Here is a 19,949-nt window from a genome sequence, read left to right as displayed (position 1 = left end):
AGTTCCAATAATTCCTTCTACAGGATAAGAACTGCTGCAGGTTTTCCCAGACACACACACCCAAAACCAGTGATCACATGTATGACCTTTAGATCAAAGTACAGTGACTCATCAGTGTACTGCAAAAGAATAAAGCTAAGGTGTAGCATCACTTAAATGAAGTGAAAGTCTCAGTAACAATGAGCTATTGAGTGAGATGTTTCAGTCAAAGAGCAGAAGGTCCCCAAAACAGTGTCCGTACAGATGCATTTAGATGCTTAAGGGACTAGTTTGCAGGAAACTTTAGGCAAACAAAACTGCAGTGTAAAATTTTCTCAATAACCACAGATCAGGTTCTGCTGGTACATGAGAACAGAGTATTGCATACCAAGCCTCAACTCAGATGCAAAGTAATATGCAACATACACATGGGCAGACATGTATCTGAGAGCACTACCCTCACACAAACATACCAGAAACAGAACAAGCTGCCTGCAGTTTTATGAGATACACTGATACAAACCATCCCGAAGCTGATCCATGTCATCATCGAACACTGCTTCCTTCAGGGCAGTCTTGTCGTAAGTGTTAATTGTGTCAGCATAAGGATAGGGGTTATACTCTCGAGCACGTGGCCCTGAAAACGCACGGGGAGGCTGGGTGTTCAGTAGGGATGTTTTGTTATCTAGAGCCATCCTTCCGCCTTCCACAACGTCACTGCTTCCACGGACATCACTGGTAGGCACAGCGAGGCCACCATCTCGAGATACCTGGGGGATCAAACAGAAAGAAAAGACATAAGACTACTCAAATTCTGTGGAAGCCATAGCTTTTCTGGAGTTCACCCACCAACACGAAGAGGCATAGAATTGTTTACACGTAGAGTAAAACTTAAGATTACCACCTCTTTCCCTTATACAACTACAACAGTTCCAAAAATATCTCGTGACCACAGGGTAAAAAGCTATGCTAACGTTCCTAAATCTAAGTTAATATTGCTAAAACCGCACAAGCTGGCAAAGATCACAAGCTCTGGAACAGGACCAATTTGCTAAGAAAGGGAAAGGAAGCAAAAGCCATATCTTCCTCATGAAACTTCACAACCCACTGATAGAGGAGACTGGATGATGCTTAGCAGGCTAATGTGAAATGCATAATAGAAGAGTCACAAAGAAAAATCTTGGACCAAGAATTTTTAGCTTTGAAGGCTAACTTAATCTACAATGTAAACTTGTTTATCCAGATAGGAATCAAAACTGTCAAGAGTCATAGAACATCTCAAGTTGGAAGGGACCCATAAGGATCATAATTGAAGATTCCCATGAATTTTGAAGTCCATGTATTTAATTAAAACAAATGGCATCTCACTTGGTAGATAATTCTGTAACCATTCATGCAGCATAAGGTATCCTATGAGTTGTGCACTCAGAGTGATTATGGGTCCTTCCTATAGATGAAGTAATAAGCTTGTAAGGGAAACCACCCATGTATTCCCATTACAGACTTAACTACACACACTCCACGAAAAAGCCACTGCTGAGCCATGCTGAGCCTGAGGAACACTAGCACTGCTTCCTTCGTACATGAGACTCCCACAGAAGCCCAGTGAGCACATTTCACAGCAGGCTAGAGTTCAAAGGGAGCATAGAGTTCAAAGGGAGCAACAGACTACATTAGTGGGACCCCATAAATTAGGCATAAGAAGTTAGCAACCAATAAGCCAAAGACACTTGCAAGCGTACAGTAGGAATAACTGGATTTTGTACACTAACAATCCAAAGCCAGGTTTGAACACAATATTTTAAAATTTCGCTTATCTGGAGACACTAATCAATCAAATACTTACAATGTCACAGTCTTTCTTTCCATCACGTTTGATTGGCTCATTCAGGTCCTCTTGACTACGGAAACTAAATTTTTCAATTGCTTCTGTGACTCCACGAAGAGAGCTGTAGATTTCATCAGAATTTAGGTTCTCCGTGTCATAATCCAGCATACTAAAGACCAAACGCATATGAAATGTTACATATGAAATTGGAATCCACTTCTGACTGTTAACAAAAACAATGCTAAGTCAGAGACAGATGATTTAGTGTACCCTTTCTAACAGTGACTTGTAACAAAACATGGATGGAATCAAAGCAGACTTCAGGTCTGAGTCTCCCCTCAAACAGGGCTAAATCTAAGAGAACCTCCACTGAAATCAGTGGCATTACCTCACTGTAAGCGAGGGGAAATCAGGTCCACTGTTTGTTACATTCCACAGCAGTGAGTGTGCTAGCTTCTGTAAACCAAAAAAACCCCCTATCCCCAGCATGGTAATGGTGTTATTTAAAAAGGAAAATAAAGAAAATCAATCACTATGGGAACTCAAAGGGTTGTGACAGCTGGTGGGAATGAAATCAATGAAATTTAAGTTTCATAATATATAAAATATATTTCATCAATGGATCCAAATGTGACAGATTTAAATGGAAAGGAAAACGTATCTTGATGTAAACCTTAGTCTAACATGTCTCATTTTCATTTATAGAACAGTAAAACCAAAACCACTTGCACGATGCCTTGATAAAAGATGCATTTCAGTAGTAGACTTAAGTTTGGGAATTCTCTCACTCAAATCTTTCTTGCAGTCTGCCTGTTCCTCAGAAATTCCTCAGCAGCACAAAGCCACACAAGTTTTGGGATTCCTTGAGGAGTTATCCAAAATTAAGTTCCATGAAAAAACGCCTAGCATGCAAGGGCAGATGATATGAAAAGATGTGGCTAAGAAGAGAAGCTTGGAGAAAATGAAAAGGCATTATTGGCAGGGCTTTCCTCTATCTAGGAGAAGTTGAGTTTGCATGACAATCAGTTTTCCAAGAGAGATTTAATGAAGAGACCCAGTAACTGAGAACAATTTCTCTGGGGGAGTCTCGGATCTTAGTAGAGCCAGAAGCAAATAAACCAAAAGAATTTGAGACATTTACATCAAGTTGTTTGTCAATAAACAGCAAGAAGTGGCTCCCTACAGGGGTGAATTACAATTTCTTAACAGTTTGGGAAGGATGACAGGATGGGCTTGGAGGAGGATGGCTGAACAAAGAGCTGTGCTCCTTTTCCACAAAAGAAAGACTCCCCATGAGGTGGGTGGGGGGAAAAAAAAAAAAACCAAACTAACAGAAAATCCCTTCTGAATCTTGAGTACACAGCTATTATTTTCAGGAACTAAAAAGTAGGATGTTAAATATCTAGAACTACTGCTTTTTTTTCTGGAAGAAACTCAGGAACTTCAGACAGAGGATAAGATTGGTGCTGCCCGATTCCTTCGGGATTAACACACTGAAAATAGCCATAATCCCTGGCTCCCAAGCAACGCGCTCGCACTACACAAGCATTAGCACCATGTATTCTGGCAAAGAAACCACAGAACAACTGCCCAACTTTAAACAGTGTCTATCAGCCCAGGAGGAAAGAGAAGCCACTTAAAGAACAGACCAAGATCAGGAAGCAAAAGCTGCTTATAAACCTACAGAAGTCAAAGTATTTAGGGCTTTTCAGACAGCTGAATAACACTAATGCGCTGTGATGGCTTTCCAGACAAAAGTGAAGGCAGTTTTTAGATTCTTTATAAGTATCAAGCAGGGATAGGAAAACCTTTGTTTCATACAATCTCTAAAATATTAATTTTGAGTTCAAGCACATTTAATTAGATCTTAAGGGTTCTTCAAACAATATTTAAGCGAGTAATGAAACTGCCCTTAAGAAGGTATACATGTGACTGTACCCAAGTATCCCCACCAAGAGATGACATGACTTACGAAAGGTCACACAATGAAATCCATGGCAAAAACCAAGAAATAACCACAGATATACTGACACTAAATCTTCTGCTAAAAATCATCGCTTCTTTCCTCAGGGATGAATTTTGCCCTACGCTGCTACCAAAGAATAGATCAAAGTACAGACTCTGCAATGCTAAAGGACTAAGGCAATTTCTCAACAAAGAGCCACCAATCTGATGCATTTTTCAAAGCAAAAAAATACATTTTAATAAAATCTAAAGAACCCAGTGATTTCATGTGTCAGGAGTAAGCCTGTGTAGGAGATAACATTATGGCTGTGTTCTACATGAACAAAAACTCTACACATGAACACACATGTCTATTGACAGTATGTCTGCTGGAATACTTCACAGACAACACGATGGGAGGGGGGGATAAAAAAATAAAATGGAACTACACCGACGTTTCAGGGCAGAGGATGGGAAAGGCATAAAAGGAAAAAAAAAATTATGACCCATGCAGAAAACTAGAGGAAAGTCACAGGATGGATAAGAAGTGAGCAGAGATGAGCAGTGTTTAGGGATGTCACAACATTATTTTCCATCTTCTGCTGCACTAAAACAATGCAGCTCTCTACAAGTTTATCAAGATACAATTTGGTAGTTTTCCAGTCTCACATGAAATACATTTTACTTCCATAAACTGTTATTCAGTTTCCAATCCAAACTATTTTTAAGTGATCAACAGTTTAGCATCCTCAAGCAGTACACAGTAACCCACTTCCTTGCACTTTCGGGCTCTGGGCTAGAATATATGTCAAATTATTGCAAACCTTGGTGTCAGCTAATGAAAGGAGGAAAAAAATTCTCAACTAGTTTAACTCCAAAAATCAACATGGATCTCTTCCATAGGTATCTTACTGTCCTAGAAGAGTCAGAACATTGATTTAAAGTTTTAATTCTGCAGGTATTCACAGAGGTACAGACTATGGGATTCTATTTTCTCTCTCAGATGTCACAGATACCCAGATTTTGAGCCCTCAAAGAACAATTCGTTTGGTTTTCTTTCAGCAGTTTTTCATTAGGAACTTCCTGCTTCAAGGAAAGACTGCACATAGTCCTTCCTCAGGTAAAAGGTATATTTAAGTCAGGAGAAACCACATCTACAGAAAGCCTGTTGTCAGGGTATAAACTTAAAATCCAACGAATGTAACATAGAGGTCTGACAAATTGAATTTGTATTCAGAAGGTTTTCTTGATTAAAACCACTGTACAGCTTTAGTCCAGTATACTGATTAAGATCTGTATGCAGATTGGAACAAAATGTGAGGGCACAGGAGGAGGAAGAGATGTCAAAATTAGCAATTGATAACCTCCAAATCTTGTGGAAAATTTTAATTTCAATACTACAAATTTCCAAGATGTTCCACAGTCACACTGTGCAAGCAGCTGGCAAAGTCATATATGCAAGCTCCATCCTCATTGTCCTATGGATATTCACTACTGCAGATCTGAAATCCCTACTGAGCTGTATTTGTCTGTTTGAAAGTACTCATGTGCTGCTTGCACAGTGAAGCCAGGTTGTAAGACCTTGCTCGTGCTATCATAACGCAACCAGTACCTGCCAAAAGTGCTCAGCAACTGTGTTCTGCATTGGAAACCAACCGTGAAACATAAAACCCCATTCAAGAACCTGACAGGTAGGAAGAGTCTGGAAAAATCCACTTTTTTTTTTCCTCCACTTGCGTGCTGCATCTTCCCCAAGCAGCAAGCAAGTGGCTGCCTGTCACCTCCGCTCTCTGAAACCTATCGTCATCTCTTTTCCTTTTCCAACCAAAGCCTCTGCAAATCGTTTCCCACATTTGAACAAATCCCACAGTGTGAAAGGTAAATAATACTGTGACACCTCAGACAAGTTGGTTTAACAGGTAGCTTGTTACCTGGGAGAGTAAGAGCGTCTGAAAGTCTTGTGGGAAGGAGCAGTGGGGATGGAGTTAGGCTGAGAAAGGGGAGGGGGGTGCTTCGACAGCCCATCTGCACTCCAACCCCAGAACCGACTGCCGTGATCAGAGGAGAAAAGAAAGAGAGAAAAAACAGAGAAAGGAGAGGGAGAAAAAAAAAAAGAAACTATAATCTGAGTGGCTTAGTGCTGTCATGCTGCCTTGGAGAGAGAGAAAAAAAATTAATAGAAACAAAATTAAACAAGAATACTCCACTGAGCCTCACAAGTCATTGTTTTGGCCTTTATTATTCATTTCCACTTTTATGCCTAACAAAATGATATGGTGCACACAAAAATAGTCCCTGCTTGTACTAACCAGTACATTTTACAAATGGATACAGCCTCTAAAAAAACAACTCTTGAAATGCTCTAAGTAAACAATCCCTGACCACGCATCTGTATTCAAACTCTAAGCAGCTTTGCAAGCAAGAGGATTTCCCTGGAAGAAAGGAAAGTTGGAGTTGATTTTTTTTAACAGACACCCAAAGGCAGCTTGTAAAGTTTGGCTCCTGGTGTCTCTATAAGAGCCTGCAATCAGGCCCCACACAATCAGCAAGCCTTTGCAGGGCTTAAGATCTGATCCTATTTCACCAGATTCAAACTGATCTCAAATATGCAGCAAGTGACAATCAGTCTAGAGTGTAAACATATCATGTAAATTGGGGACATGGCCCAGGTCTCAGCAGACAAACCTGGAAAGACTGGATGAAACCAGCCTCTAAGTCAATTCAGATCTCTCATCAAATTTCCACAAGCCCCTTCTGGTTACTGTTTGATCCTGCGCCTTTGGGTCAAGGCATCCATCCCTGTGCCAATTTGTCCAACCTTTGCTTTTGTCCTGTTCCCTTTATGGTACACAGATTTTCAAAATCATGTTCTAAATGAGAATATAGATGCTTGAGCTGGTGGAGTATTCAGGACACCGCTTTGTTTCTATTAAGTTTAAGTACACTGTCTTGGAAAGTCATTTGTACATGATATATGTATATATAGATATTGCAAGATTAGAAGCGGCAAACAAGTCAAGAATTGCTCCAGTACAAACAGCGGCAAAGCCAGTTGAAAACTCCTCTGAAGAGTGGTGTCAAGAAAATCACTCGTTAACCAGCAATCAAAAAACATAGCTATTACATGCAACTACTACGGAAATACACCAGACACCCAGACTGCTGATCAGAAGTCTCACAGCTCAGGTCTCACCTACCTGCAAACGGGCCACCAAACAATGCAGGCTTGTCCTTATTGTATAACGTGGGTGGCTTATTTTAATTCTTTTTCCATGTCTTGCTCAACTTAATACTGAAACTGTCAAATTTTATTTTTAATGGTATTTTCTATTGTCAGTGAAAAACAAGCACGTAAACTTACATAGCCAAATAAAATTGTTAGCCTTTCATTTTGATGCATTTCCTCTAGAGATCTTTGAAGGACTAAACGGGGTTTTTTAATAATTGGAACTACACACAGGTTTCTGGGCTACTAATAAAGGCAGAAACAGTAGGGCAAACCTATTCAATTCCTTCAGATATTCCTACAGAATTCTAGATGAAAATTCACAACCTAAACATAACATTTGAGTTTACAGAAGTTCCTTTGCCATTTAGAACGGTATTCTTACGATGGAGGACTTCACAACTTAGTATTTTCCTTTTTGTCATACTACATCATTTACTAAATCTCAGAAGATTTTCTATGTCCAGCACAAACTCAAGCCATTCATCTGAGCATTGCCTGGAAACATTCTTTCCTCTCAGTCAGAAGTCTGGTTTTTTTTCCTATTATTTTCGTCTTCCCAAGTGCCCTCCCCTGCTTTTCTTCTTCAGAAAACACCTCTTTCCTCCATAACTCCTCTCCCCAATAACTAAAACTGTCAAGACAAAAAAAGCAGGTACAAATGCAGAAGTAACTCGCAGATGCAGTGGATATGTTCTAGCGATCATGAAGCAGAACCGGATGGAGCAAATGAAAGCAGGAGAAGGAAGGATGCTGACCAAGGACCTGAAAGCATGTTACCCTTCTGAAGACACTAACATCAGGGGATACTTAAGCAGATGTTATCATCTGGATAGGCAAATTAGCTGTCTGCAAAGTCCAGTTCAACCAAAACATTCAAAATCTATCCAGAGAGCTCAAATACATGTACACACACACAAAAAAAAACCAAACCCAAAAACCACATCTGGAATTCAGTTGTGATGGCAACAATATGGGGGAACTAACATGACCTAAGGGCAATGGCATGCATACATACATACTACACTGTATCAGTGAAGCCTTGCTGATTACTATTGAAGATATTGTCCACAAACCATTAGTAATATGGGAGAGCAGCTATGCTTAGCAGCATGTTTATATTCCTAAAGGACCCAAACTATCCTTTCTACACATATCCCAACCACAAAGATATATATGTCTCTAGATACTACTCCTCCAATCTGTGCATCAAGAAAAAATTCAAAGGAAAGTATAATCTTCAAAACCAAAGCTGACATTAAGAACTGGAGATAATCCTTCAACTCACTGCACTCAGGCTGCCTGTACAAGACATAGGCATGGACAAGGTAAGCAAGGCCCACAAATAAAGCATCCCAGAAAGAATGGGCATACACAACCTCAGTACAGCCCTTTGGCAATGGGTCCCATAAAAACGTAAAGCCAAGCCGAGTTTCAGAGGAGAGCTATGCAGAGAAACCCTGAGAATCTTTATCCTTTTATACTGCTATCAGAATGACTCACGTGTGCTCATTTTCCAAGTTTGTAGAGAGAAAAGTGACATTTTACATCACTGATGAATAACAAAACCCAAGCATTTGTAATGGAAACATGACACAGAAGTATGTACACCAACTGCAATACTGCAGTGTACCGTACTTCACGTAACCTGTTAGCACATCTTCCAAAGCCTTTTTTCTGAAGGGAGAATGACTACACATACTCTTCAGAAACAGAGCTAAATTATCCCTTGTTCTGTAAGTCAGGACCATGCTCACACTGTGCTACATGAAATATTTTCAAGAAGGATGCAGTCCAGCAGAGCAGAGCATCAGAAGCTACTGCCACTGATTTGCAGTACTTGCAACCACCTTTTCTACAAATGGTAAAAATCTGCAGCTACTGTTAGTGCTCAGAGGTCACTTACCAAAAAAAGGTTGAACTTCTCCCCAAATATTTTAAAGGGCTTTTACAGCAGCTTCCACCTTCACCTGTCATTGAAGAGTAACTTATACATCACTCTTGAATAACTAAATCCAGCAAGGAAGCAGGACATGCTTCTTGAAAAGACACCTAAATTTTTGGATCAACATCTCCAAGAACTCCATAGAAAATTGAAGGAATGATTGTTTTCTGAAGAAAATTCCTGGCCTACTGCATCAGTGGCAGTTTTGATCTTGACAACTTAATGGCAGAATGCTCTGGAATTACATGCCCTCTCTAACTGTTCCTTAAGAACATATCACATGGGAAGAAAACTCCAGTTCCTCAACCCAAAATGCTAGAAAACAATAGCAACAACAAAAGTATTAAGTGTACGCTGAATGCTTTAACAAATATTTTCATATGTGCATCCTGACATCAAGAGGTAAGAAGAATGCAAAGACAAATTGAAAAGCAGTGAGTGAAGTGGCAAAACCCAAAAAGCATGGTAAAAGGTCATGGATTTATAAAATAAGTGTCATATGCAAACGTGACCAGCAAAGCTACAACATAACCACGGGGAGACATGTCTCAGTTTATAATTTCCCACAAAAGAAATCAACAGGGCAACAATGCTCAAACTAGTCAAAAAGGAAGCAACATAGTTGGAACCAGTCCCCTGAAACTCTACCACTTAATTTCTTAATGAAACCTTTATTGAAAAAACTCGTAATAGGCAACTTGAACTTGGCTTGCAACCTCTCAGTCTAGTTTTGGATTATAGCAGATTTAGGGGTCACACAGATCTATTTAGATACCCAAAATTTTCTCAGGAGACCCCATGTGCTGGAATTAGTATAACTACTCATTAAAGGCTAAAAGCCTGTGTTTTTCCTGACACATGGGAACTCACATGTCTAAGCATCCTTCCCGACAGGGTTTTAGCAAGTCACGACAGGACTGATCAACAGATTTCAGTGTAAATTACTACATTGTACTACGAACTGCAATCCTTACTCAACATGTTTTCTTCTGTCTCTTCCATGACAAAGGGAAGTGATCTCCCATGGAGAGAGCAGGCAGACAAGAGCAGCAGCTTTTAAGCTTTCCCAGCATGAATCAAAGCTTGACCAGGTAACAACCTAATACTTTCCTCCAATACCTCTATGGTCCCAGAGCATACTGTTTAAATTTCTATCTCCTCTGCTCCAAGTTTTTATGGTGCGAACGATGTACATTCCCAATATCCAAGAGTCCATGTTTGCTCAATAAAAGGTTTTGGAGGGGACCAATGTATTCTAGGGTAGCATCTGCAGCTTCAGCAGTACACTTGGTTGCAATGGACCTGCTGACCAAAGGATCAGGCCACTATTCTGCTGGTGAACAGCCGTGAGGGTGATTTGAGAGGTATTCAGCATTGAAACACAAGTTACCACCTCTGCTTGTTCTGCATCCTCACAAAGCATAAGAGGCAAACAAGAGATTCAGTACTTCTCTCAGTAGCACAAGCACTGTAACTACAGTCAGATGCATTACTGATCACAAGGGCACACCTAAAAAATAGACACAATCTGAAACCCTTGACCTGAAAGTCATCATATGCTTTGTGGTATTTGCAACCCCAACAAGACCTCATTTCTAACGCTGCCTTTTAATATTATCTTTATTGAACCCACAAATGTGATTCTGAAGAATGCCTGGTTATGAAAGAAAATTAATACTATAAGAAAAGACATTAAGATTACACAGATAACATGAGGACTGGAACACTGAAGTCAATCACCAACCATGTATTATCATGTTCAAACCCTGTTTCTTTGGAGCAATCTACTGTAAACTTTTGGTCTTGTTTTTGCTTTCAAAGTGAGTCATATTCTGCAAATGCACACTCAGTGTTGAAATCCTTTAATATTTTGCAAGTGGTTTAATTAGCCTGCTGCATTACCTTGGCGACAGTCCACCATGGGAACAGTTGGTAGGTGAAGTTAAGGGGCTGGTTCTGCTGCTGGAGTGCCGGGAAGGAGTCCGACCAAGGGTATTGCTGGGGGAGCCCTGGCACAGAAGCAGGAAGACAGAGATTAGAAATGTGTTGCAATGCACAGGCAGGAGTACACAACAACAGGTCCAAATATTGCCTTTGTTTGCACTAGACAAGCTTAGTGCAGTTTTGGTTCTGGCTCTTGACCTAGAAATCTGCAGCCATGGTTCACATAGTCATTAATATGTTCTTGAAGGTACTGCTCTGAGGATAAAGAAAGCACATATGCACTTTTCTACAATCCACAGTACCTGCAATTTTAACTACGCAATACATACGGCCTGCAAATATTGCCAGAGAAACGGTTTATCAATCCACAAGGCTACCCAGCTTCTCAGACACTATTTGCCAGGCGACAAAGTATGCAGACCATTACCCTGGCAATTTAGCAATTTAATTATTCAGCTATTTTCTGCATTGTCTAAAGCATTCTGATTGTGCTTGTTACAAGCATAAGTAAGCAATCTAACTTATCATTTTTCCACTGGCCTGCACAATCATTTATACCACAGCAAAACGAGTAGAAATTGCTCCCAATTCTGACTCTCTTCACAAAGTCAAAGGTACTAGAGAACTCAGTCCATTTCCGTGGATGCCTAATGCTGCAGTTCTAGCTTACACAAAGGTCTACTTGTCCCTGTGGAAGTGCAAATATAGGAGGGCTCAAATTCCAGCAAGTTTCACAAGATTTCCACATTAAAAAAAGGCAAAGAATACCCTAATCCTTGCTGCTCTGTGGGGAAAAGACATTTAGAAGCACACTTAAGTCCTCTACTAACATCTTCCTTCAGAGAAAAAAAAATACGTAAGAGCTTCATATAAAAACATAACATAAGGTAATAGGTATAGACTGAGGAGACCTTGTAGGCCTCAAAGATCCTGCAAGCTTCTTAGTAGACAATATATCTGGTATTAAACTGATTTCAATAGTAGTGGTAAGCCCAGAAAATCTGTGGTATCAGGATCTCTGTTTTAGCCAAAATGTCATTACTGGCAAGATTTTCAAAAGCACCACTGACTTGAAAGCACAAACCCCACCAACTTTTATGTGCTTCTCAGTAATTTTTTTTTTTTTTAATCTGTACTGGTTATGACTATATTAAATTTAAAAATAACTGAGTTTTTTATTTTAATGGTCCCTATAAAAGCAACATCAAACAGAAGCCTCTGTTGCCATATTGCTTCAAGATAACAGTTACAGATAATTCATGCTACTGAACATCTGCAACAGCTTGTCAATGAGCTGCTGTCTTTGGTGCTCTGCTGTTTTCAAGGACAAGGGCCTCTCACCACACTGGTGTTACTGGAGTTCTTGAGGTGGTTGTGCAGGAGCTTGGTAGCACCATCCTGGAATGTTTTTGGCAAGGCACCAAGTAACATGGTAAACTCAGGAGTGTTCAGTTCAAAGAGAGAAATCAGGACTATTTGTGCTGCCTGAAAAGAAGAAAAAAAGAAAAGACGATCAGTTTTTATTCTTTGAAAAGAGTATGCATTCTGTTAGTAATGAGCCTTACTGTAAATGATGTGTGTTCCACTCAAAAAGACTCCCATACTAGGCTAATTTTTGACATGCTCCTTGTAATGTGTCATAAGGAATTCCTAACAGCTATAGTTAACTTTTTAGTTCACAGAGTTTACCATATACTTTTGCATCTATATTATTAACTTCTCAGATGTAAAGCGTACAGCTATTCACAGCTAGTGAGAAAATCTTACCATCGTCCTGTCCAGCACATATTTCAATTGAACAAGTTACTGCAAAAATTTACAGGAAACAAATAAAATCAGAAGCTCAGATAAGTATGAAGAATCTAGGACTGCAATTTGTCATTCCCATGCTTTCTATTTTAAGTGCAAATGGGACTAGCTCTCTTCCCATCCAACCTCTCCTCCTCCTACGGATCTGACAAGTTTGTTTCATCAGACAGACAATCCCCACTTCTATTTTCCCACCTCTCCTTGCAAGTCTCGCCACTGAGGCTGTTTCGGCAACAGAAGACTCCATCTCAAGCAGAAGATCTACTGGGATGGTAAGAACCACCTTCCTCTGGTCCATGGCCAGGCTAAACCCCACCAGATTCCCTAAACTTAATAAGTGAAACCAAGGTACCGCTTAAACAATTAAGAATTTTACCATTAATTTCACTGGACAGGGTTTGCCTGGAAGAATAGCTGCCAGAACAGGATCTCCACTAACTCCGTTAGCAAACATACAGCTCTGCGTATCCTGAACTAAGACAATGGAATCAAATGGGAATGGAAGCAGAATAAATCACAGAGTGGAGATCTGCAAGAGTAATTAACATCACATGTTCCTAACTAGACTTCCCCAGCAGCATACAACCCATGTGGCTTGCACCCATTCTGTTTTTTTTTCCCCTGCCTTTGCCTTGAAAATACACAAAAAAGTAAAAATTTATTAAAAGAACAATAAAAATGAAGCAATGATGAAGGATCTCTGATGGTCTGCAGCACTACCTTCTCCAACAGGGGTGTAGCCATTGATATATCAACCTCCAGAATACATATCTGGATACAAAGCAGTGGCTTAGGCTCACAAAGTAAGCAGCAGAGCTACACATGCTCTTATTTTGGAACAGCATACATACAGCCTTAGGAAGAGACGACACTTGTGCCTGACCCTTTCAGGAACTTTCTAAAACTTCCTAAAAATGAAAAAGAACTTTAAAGAAGGTAAAAATATAATTCACTGCCGTGGCAATAACTGTACATTCATTGTCCTCATCAAGTCAAAGAAGGAGTTTTTAGTAAGTAATGTGTTTGTAAAGTTGCAATAATTAAGTGGATCTGCAGGTCCCTGTGAAGTGGAATCCTTTAGCAGATGATGAACTTGGATACACAAAACCCCTTTCATAGTGGAGGGGAATCAAAGTACCTCATTGTTTCAGTGTGCAAATTGCAATTCAAGCTGTACTATTACTTCTGCTATCAGGCCCAATTTGCAGTAACACAGCTTTGTATATAAAAACATTTTCCATCCATGAAAGTTTGGTAAGTAACATCCTTTTCATATGGTCAACAAAGAAACTGAGGCACACAACACTCAACAGGCTTCCAAGGACTGCAGCAAACAACAGGTCTTCAGACTCTTCATTCCAGACGGATCATGCTGCCTCTTGCCAAAACTCTCACTGACTTGAACAGAAACACAGTATGTCATTATTCACTTCACATTAAAGATCCAAGGATGAAAGAAGTGGGGAGATAATTTTCCCCATGGCTTTCTTAACTCCATACTCTACCCTCCTCTGACCTGAAGTTTTGGGCAACTCTGCCATGAAGCCTGCCTGGTATCCAACAAGGACGTGTATTTCTGTCCATTTTGATCCAAGAACTTTTAAGTTTTCACCACCATAGTATTTTCTGTAATAAAAATATTACTGCAAACAAGAGACCTCAGAACAACAATCAGCATGTTGAACTGAACGCAAAGTGACAAGTCATGCCAAAGTACATTCCCGTTTGTGAATGGCATGCATATCCCGGATGGTTAGGAAGTGGACATGCAGATCTTCCATGTCAGAACAAGCAGATCTCTTATTCACTGAGATAAAGAAGCTAGGAAAATCGATCAATAAGGTTCCCAGGTTGAGAGATTGCTCAGAGACTAGAATATCTGGAGATACCAACTGGTTAAGTCAGGAGCTGCCCAAGGTACAGTGAGGTGGGTAAGGATTTCAGGTGCCTTTGTCCCACATATCTCCCATTGATGGGTTAGAAATATGGTCACCCTTGGAGACCTCCTAAGTAAATAGAGCAAAACAGGCACAAGAGCACATGCACTCTACGATGTGACATTCTGGAGGTACCTTTCTCATGTGCCAGAGAGGTCTAAGATGCATCTCACAGATCTGAGCAAAATCTTCACCAAAGCTCCACCAGGAACTTTACAATCCTGTGGCTTCACTTTGAAGCATAGCATTATCTAATTGGTACAGTTTAACCCTGACGCACAAACACTAATAGCACAGTGATGTGATACAGGAGTATCTGAGGGAAGTTTCAACTCCCAGAAGTCACTTCAGTTTTGTTCCACTCTTTTGTTTTGACTTTGATGAAAACAGGACTGTGTCCACCCTCCCTCTTTGCACAAAATACAGCTTGTCCTTAGGAGTGCCTGCCAGTATTCTGTGTACTCGGTGCTCTTCAGTAGCTTTGCTGTTGCCTGCAAATAGGTCATTGGGCTTTGAATGAAGTGCTGAACAGTCACTCACAATGCTTACAATCTTAGATGGCCTGAAAGAAAGCAGACCTATAGTCTATGCTTTTTGAAATAAAGCCAAGTACTACTACAGCCTGGGAGCAGTGCTCCAGTAAAGCCCTCAAAAGCAACACTGGAGTTACATGGGTTAACCTCGGATATGTTCTTTTTAAATAGTCCTCAGCCATCCAACTGCACTTCTACATTTATTTCAGGCAAAAGCCATTATCTGAAAGTTCAGCCATGATTTCCCACTTAAGATTTAACACACAAAGGTCTTGGTCCCTACTATCCTAAAATCAAGAACATTGTTAACACTGACCTCAAAAGCTGGAAGGTCCATGCTAGCCTGAAATCACATTTATAACATGCTCCAAGTTTCACTTTTGCAATACTTCCCAGTTTTAATACAGTTAATTTTATTTCAGTAATGAAGAGCATCAGGAGCAGCATTTCTACACCTGTCTTAATAGTTAGATCTGGACACACTTGATAATCCTCTAAATTTCATTTAACTAGAATATATTTATCTAGTCAAAAGACATCTTTTACAGATAACATTTCTAAGAGTTTTAAATCCATGGGTTTTCAGCTTGTGACAAACATTTTCATTATCTCAGAATCACTGGTCATTTCTGAAAATCTTGGCCCTTGTTTCATTAGATTACTCAAGGAGTAGATAAATTTAAAGCAAGCAATAAAAACCTTATTTCTGTACACAATGTACAAACATTCTCCATGCAACACTCGTGCTTGATGATGTATAGTTTGAAGAAAGAGTAATATCTGAATTTTCCCTTGTCTTTGTGTCCCTGTACCATTAGTGTGGAACACTAATCCATCTCCTTTCAGTGACACATAGCATAGACGCTACAGATTATCTAATCTTAATGAAGCAGTTCTCTGCTGGCTTGAGCTGGAGAAACTCTAGTGAATTCAGAGCCTGACTATGCTAGTGAGGGGATCTGGCTCCATGTCAGGCTCTTGAATCATTTGCAAAGGATCGCTTATGTAACTTCATTATTTTCCTTATAACAATGCAACGAGAGATCAGGTTCCACAAGACGGTAGCAGCTCCCAGAGTTTCACACTTAGGTCAGTGCAATTCATGCTGCCCAACAGAGTCAGCTGCTAAAGGGACACAAATGGTTTAGTAACTTTTGTTTTTTGTTTTCACCTATACAGTGGGTGTTGGCCAGATTTATTAAAATCTGTAACCTCTGCAACTTGGTTGAATTATAAAAAAGTCTCTTTGAAATGGTTTGAGTCCATTAAGCAAAAAGATCAAGGCTAACTGGAAAAATCCATTGATTTTAGAAAGGAAATGTGGTCAGTGACCTAAGCTTAACACAAGTGCCTTATAATTGCTGCTGTCACTGGTGGAATAGACCAAGCAGAATAAGCAGCTAGTGGCCTGAGCTATACAAAAGCAGTTTTTAAGTTACTCAAACTTCTACTGATGATGGGCTCGCAACATGGGCGGCCCCATAAAAGGAGAGGGCCTCATACCCTGATTGTTTACAAGGGACTACAACAAGAGAGTTAACAGAAAAAGCACACCAAAGCCAAAAATTACTTCACAGACAGACACACTTTTTTCAGGCTCTCAGTCAAGGTCTCTCTACACAGCTAGACAGCTGAATTGAGACTGCAAACACGATTAGTGTGATTAGTGCACACGGCTTTTAGTCTACCTGTTTACATTTATCTTCCAAGTTTCCTTCACCGGGCCCTGACGAAGCTGTAGTTGTCCTAGCTGGCAAATCCTCACCCACCCAACTATGCATGGTCTGGGTTTGACAAACAGGAAAGTTGATATTTAGAGGAAGCATAGATTTCAAGTAAATCATCTAAACAGTACACATGGTATCTTTTTGCAGAAGAGTTTTAATCAGTTGCTTAATTTCAAGTAACAAAAAGCATTAATATTTGATTAAACCAGAAGAGCATTCCCTTCAGCAGAGGGCAGCACTGGCTCAAAATTAAGTTCAGCCACAACTCTCAGGCTTACAGATCAGTTCTCCTACAAGGCTTTGCTGTGGCAGCTTCCTGAGGGCCTCCATAACGACTTGAAAACCTCTGCTGAGGTGCAGAGCCTAGGCAGTGCCGCACCGAGATGGCACTTGTGTCTGGCCAGCCAGGAGCAGGGGAACAGGTGCTTGTACCTGCCCACACCTATCCTCACAGGCGTCTAAGTTCAGAGGAAGAAGCCGTTAAGAACTTGCAAACTCCTGACTCCAGTCTGGGCATCAGTCTGCTAGACCAACGCTGTCTACACTGCCTTTTAGCATGTGATCGGTCTGGGGAAGATCCACACTAACATCTACTCACTTTTGAGAAATGTAATCTTACTCTGTACGCGTCATTCATTTCACCATCAAGTCTAAGGCAAATGTGGTTTTAATAACTTAAGGCACACTGCAACCGAGAAGCGCGCTCTCTCTCATGTTGCTCTGAATTATACTAAACTGCACATGAAATATAGATCCACTGAGATCGAGAGGCAGCAGTGACACATTAGGCAGCTTGTATTAGCGCACATTGGCATAGAGCAACGCTTTGATTCTCTGATGAGCATAGCTGATGTTAAGTGAGTTAATTCACATCTACTGAGAGTGTTTGCAGGCTCTAAACAAGTATTATTTAAGTACACTTTCCAGCAGACAACTAAGTGTTAGCTGGCGCTCAGCTAACAGACTATCTACCAAACCAAACCTCCTGCTTGTTCCTTTTTCAGGTCTAGATTCAGATGAGTATGGACATCCACGTTACTGATATAGTAATATGAAGCAGAATGGCTTCATTAGTTCATACATAATCCAAGCATGTTAGCTTGAGCACAAGTTTTTAGACATAGTTTCCCTGAAAGACTTCTATTAGAATATGCTGTTTACATCCACATCCTGAAAAGGAAGAATTTGTTTAACAGATTTAAATACAGAATTCACATACAAATTAAATCCACATTGCTATTGTGTTTTATACAGCACACACTTAATATATCATGAAAGGCTTTTACAAGTCATAGATGGTTGCATTACATGTGTCGAAAGCATCTCAGACAAGTGTCAGCAAAAACTATGCAGCATTGAATCATCACATATTCGGATTACTGTTCTATAATGGATTACGACTCCTTATGTGTGCTGCTGTTTTGTGACCTGGGCACAGCAAAGACCGTGTCAAAAATGTTCATTATTTCTGGAAAGCCAGATGTTACCCCAGAAGTCAAGCTGATGAAGGCTACTCCAAGTAACTTTACTCCTTACAAAATGCCATTTGTTGCAAAAACAGGTTTCAGGGCTAGAAACAAAGGTTATATTTCATTAACAACTGAGAAACTTTCATTATAAACCTGGCATGATGTCAGTCAATTCTGAGGGGGAGGCTCCCACATATAAGCTAAGAAAGAAGAAAAGCTACTGAAATAAGATGGTTTGTAATGAAAACATGCACTTCAATCTGCATAGAGTTTCAAAATGCTAGAATAAGTATGGCAGATTTAAACATTGCAGTGCAGAGAAAACAGCCTATGGTCTATTTATTGAATGGCTCTACAATGTGTCATATAAATATCACCTCTAATCTCAATTTTCAAAAGACATACATCACCTATACCTATGTAGGTGTATGTGTACTTATATAAATAGCATGTACACACAAATATACTATGCACAGACACATAATATAAGCATGAGTATACACATTCTGTGAAGCAATTTCTCTTTATATTGTATTATCATGCACTAGCTCTTAACTGTTTCAAGCAAATTGAGAAAATGTGCTTATATTACAAACTGCTATCATCTCAAAGGATACTAGAAGGCTGTATAAAGCAAAGAGATTCATTTTCAGGAAATCTACCCCAGCACCATGTTTCCAACAAGCACGTGATGATTTTCTGGCCACTAACATCGGGAAAATCCATTTTCCTTACACTGCGTACACTAAAAATATTTGGGCTCTCATAGCTCTCTAGCATCAAATTCAAAACAAACAGAAAATGACGGCTACTATTTTGGAAACACAGCTAGGACACAGAGATCCTTTTTGTTCTAATAGCATTAAATCAGGTAAACACTGAAGTCCACCAGGTGCCATTTTTGATATATTACACTATTTTTCCTAACGCTGACTATGTTTAAATGCCTGAAAGGAGTTCCCCTGTGCATTTAGGCTGAGATTGACTTCTTTAGGAACATCCTTTGGCTAAAAGGCTGACCTCAACAGTATGGACATAGTCCTGTTTAAGACTCCATAAGCCTGAAATGAAATCCTAAGGCCTGGTTCTCTGGTAACTTGGCTCTTCATGGAGTCCATGAGATGCACAAATCTAGTGTAGGAATATTGCAAGAGTGCTCAAGAAGCCTCTGACCCAAAAAGGCAAGGGCCTGCGACTGGGGAATATTAAAACAAATTGCCATTCAAAAGCATTTCTGCAAACCTCCTCTTTGCCACTGCTACTGTAACAGGCCGTGACCAACAGCATTTATTGCCCAACACCAGTAAAGACGAACAATGCCATTTCAGCTCACTAAGAGTCTTTGGGTGTGCTTTTACAGTGGAGCTTCTGTCACAGACTTACTCAAATCAGCCTGATGCTAGATGGAAAATTAAAGCTTCAGGAGAGATTTTAGAGGTCTCATGGCATCACATTGCAAAGGACCCCAATTTCATTTCCTTAACAGTGTTTGCTTTCCTGTCTATCACTGGTCCTCCTACAGACATCACAGCAATATTTTAAACAAACTTGCCCTGGACTTATTGATAGATATTATTTCCTTATCAAAGTGACAGCATCAATATTTCT

The 19,949-nt window shown here is 40.0% G+C and overlaps 1 protein-coding gene across 22 annotated transcripts in view; it reads right to left on the bottom strand.

The window, feature by feature from the left end:
* CLASP1 (cytoplasmic linker associated protein 1) overlaps positions 1 to 19,949 on the bottom strand; it is a 188,751-nt gene that overhangs the window by 21,931 nt on the left and 146,871 nt on the right. For 17 of the 22 annotated variants that reach the window (XM_069780995.1, XM_069780996.1, XM_069780998.1 and 14 more), the window contains 4 exons: positions 12,208 to 12,351; positions 10,825 to 10,931; positions 1,826 to 1,976; positions 503 to 749 (listed from right to left, as the gene is read on the bottom strand). In XM_069780995.1, coding sequence (XP_069637096.1) covers positions 503 to 749; positions 1,826 to 1,976; positions 10,825 to 10,931; positions 12,208 to 12,351 — 649 coding nt within the window. Of the gene's footprint in view, positions 1 to 502; positions 750 to 1,825; positions 1,977 to 5,682; positions 5,800 to 10,824; positions 10,932 to 12,207; positions 12,352 to 16,833; positions 16,930 to 19,949 lie in introns of all 22 variants that reach the window. The other 5 variants (XM_069780993.1, XM_069780994.1, XM_069781002.1 and 2 more) reach the window with 2 other exon arrangements.

The sequence above is a fragment of the Haliaeetus albicilla genome, chromosome 4 (genome assembly GCF_947461875.1).
Source record: "Haliaeetus albicilla chromosome 4, bHalAlb1.1, whole genome shotgun sequence".
In the NCBI taxonomy this organism is placed as follows: Eukaryota; Metazoa; Chordata; class Aves; order Accipitriformes; family Accipitridae; genus Haliaeetus; species Haliaeetus albicilla.
The sequence above is the reverse complement of the archived record's forward strand: the minus strand, read 5'-3'. Positions and strand labels throughout refer to the sequence as shown.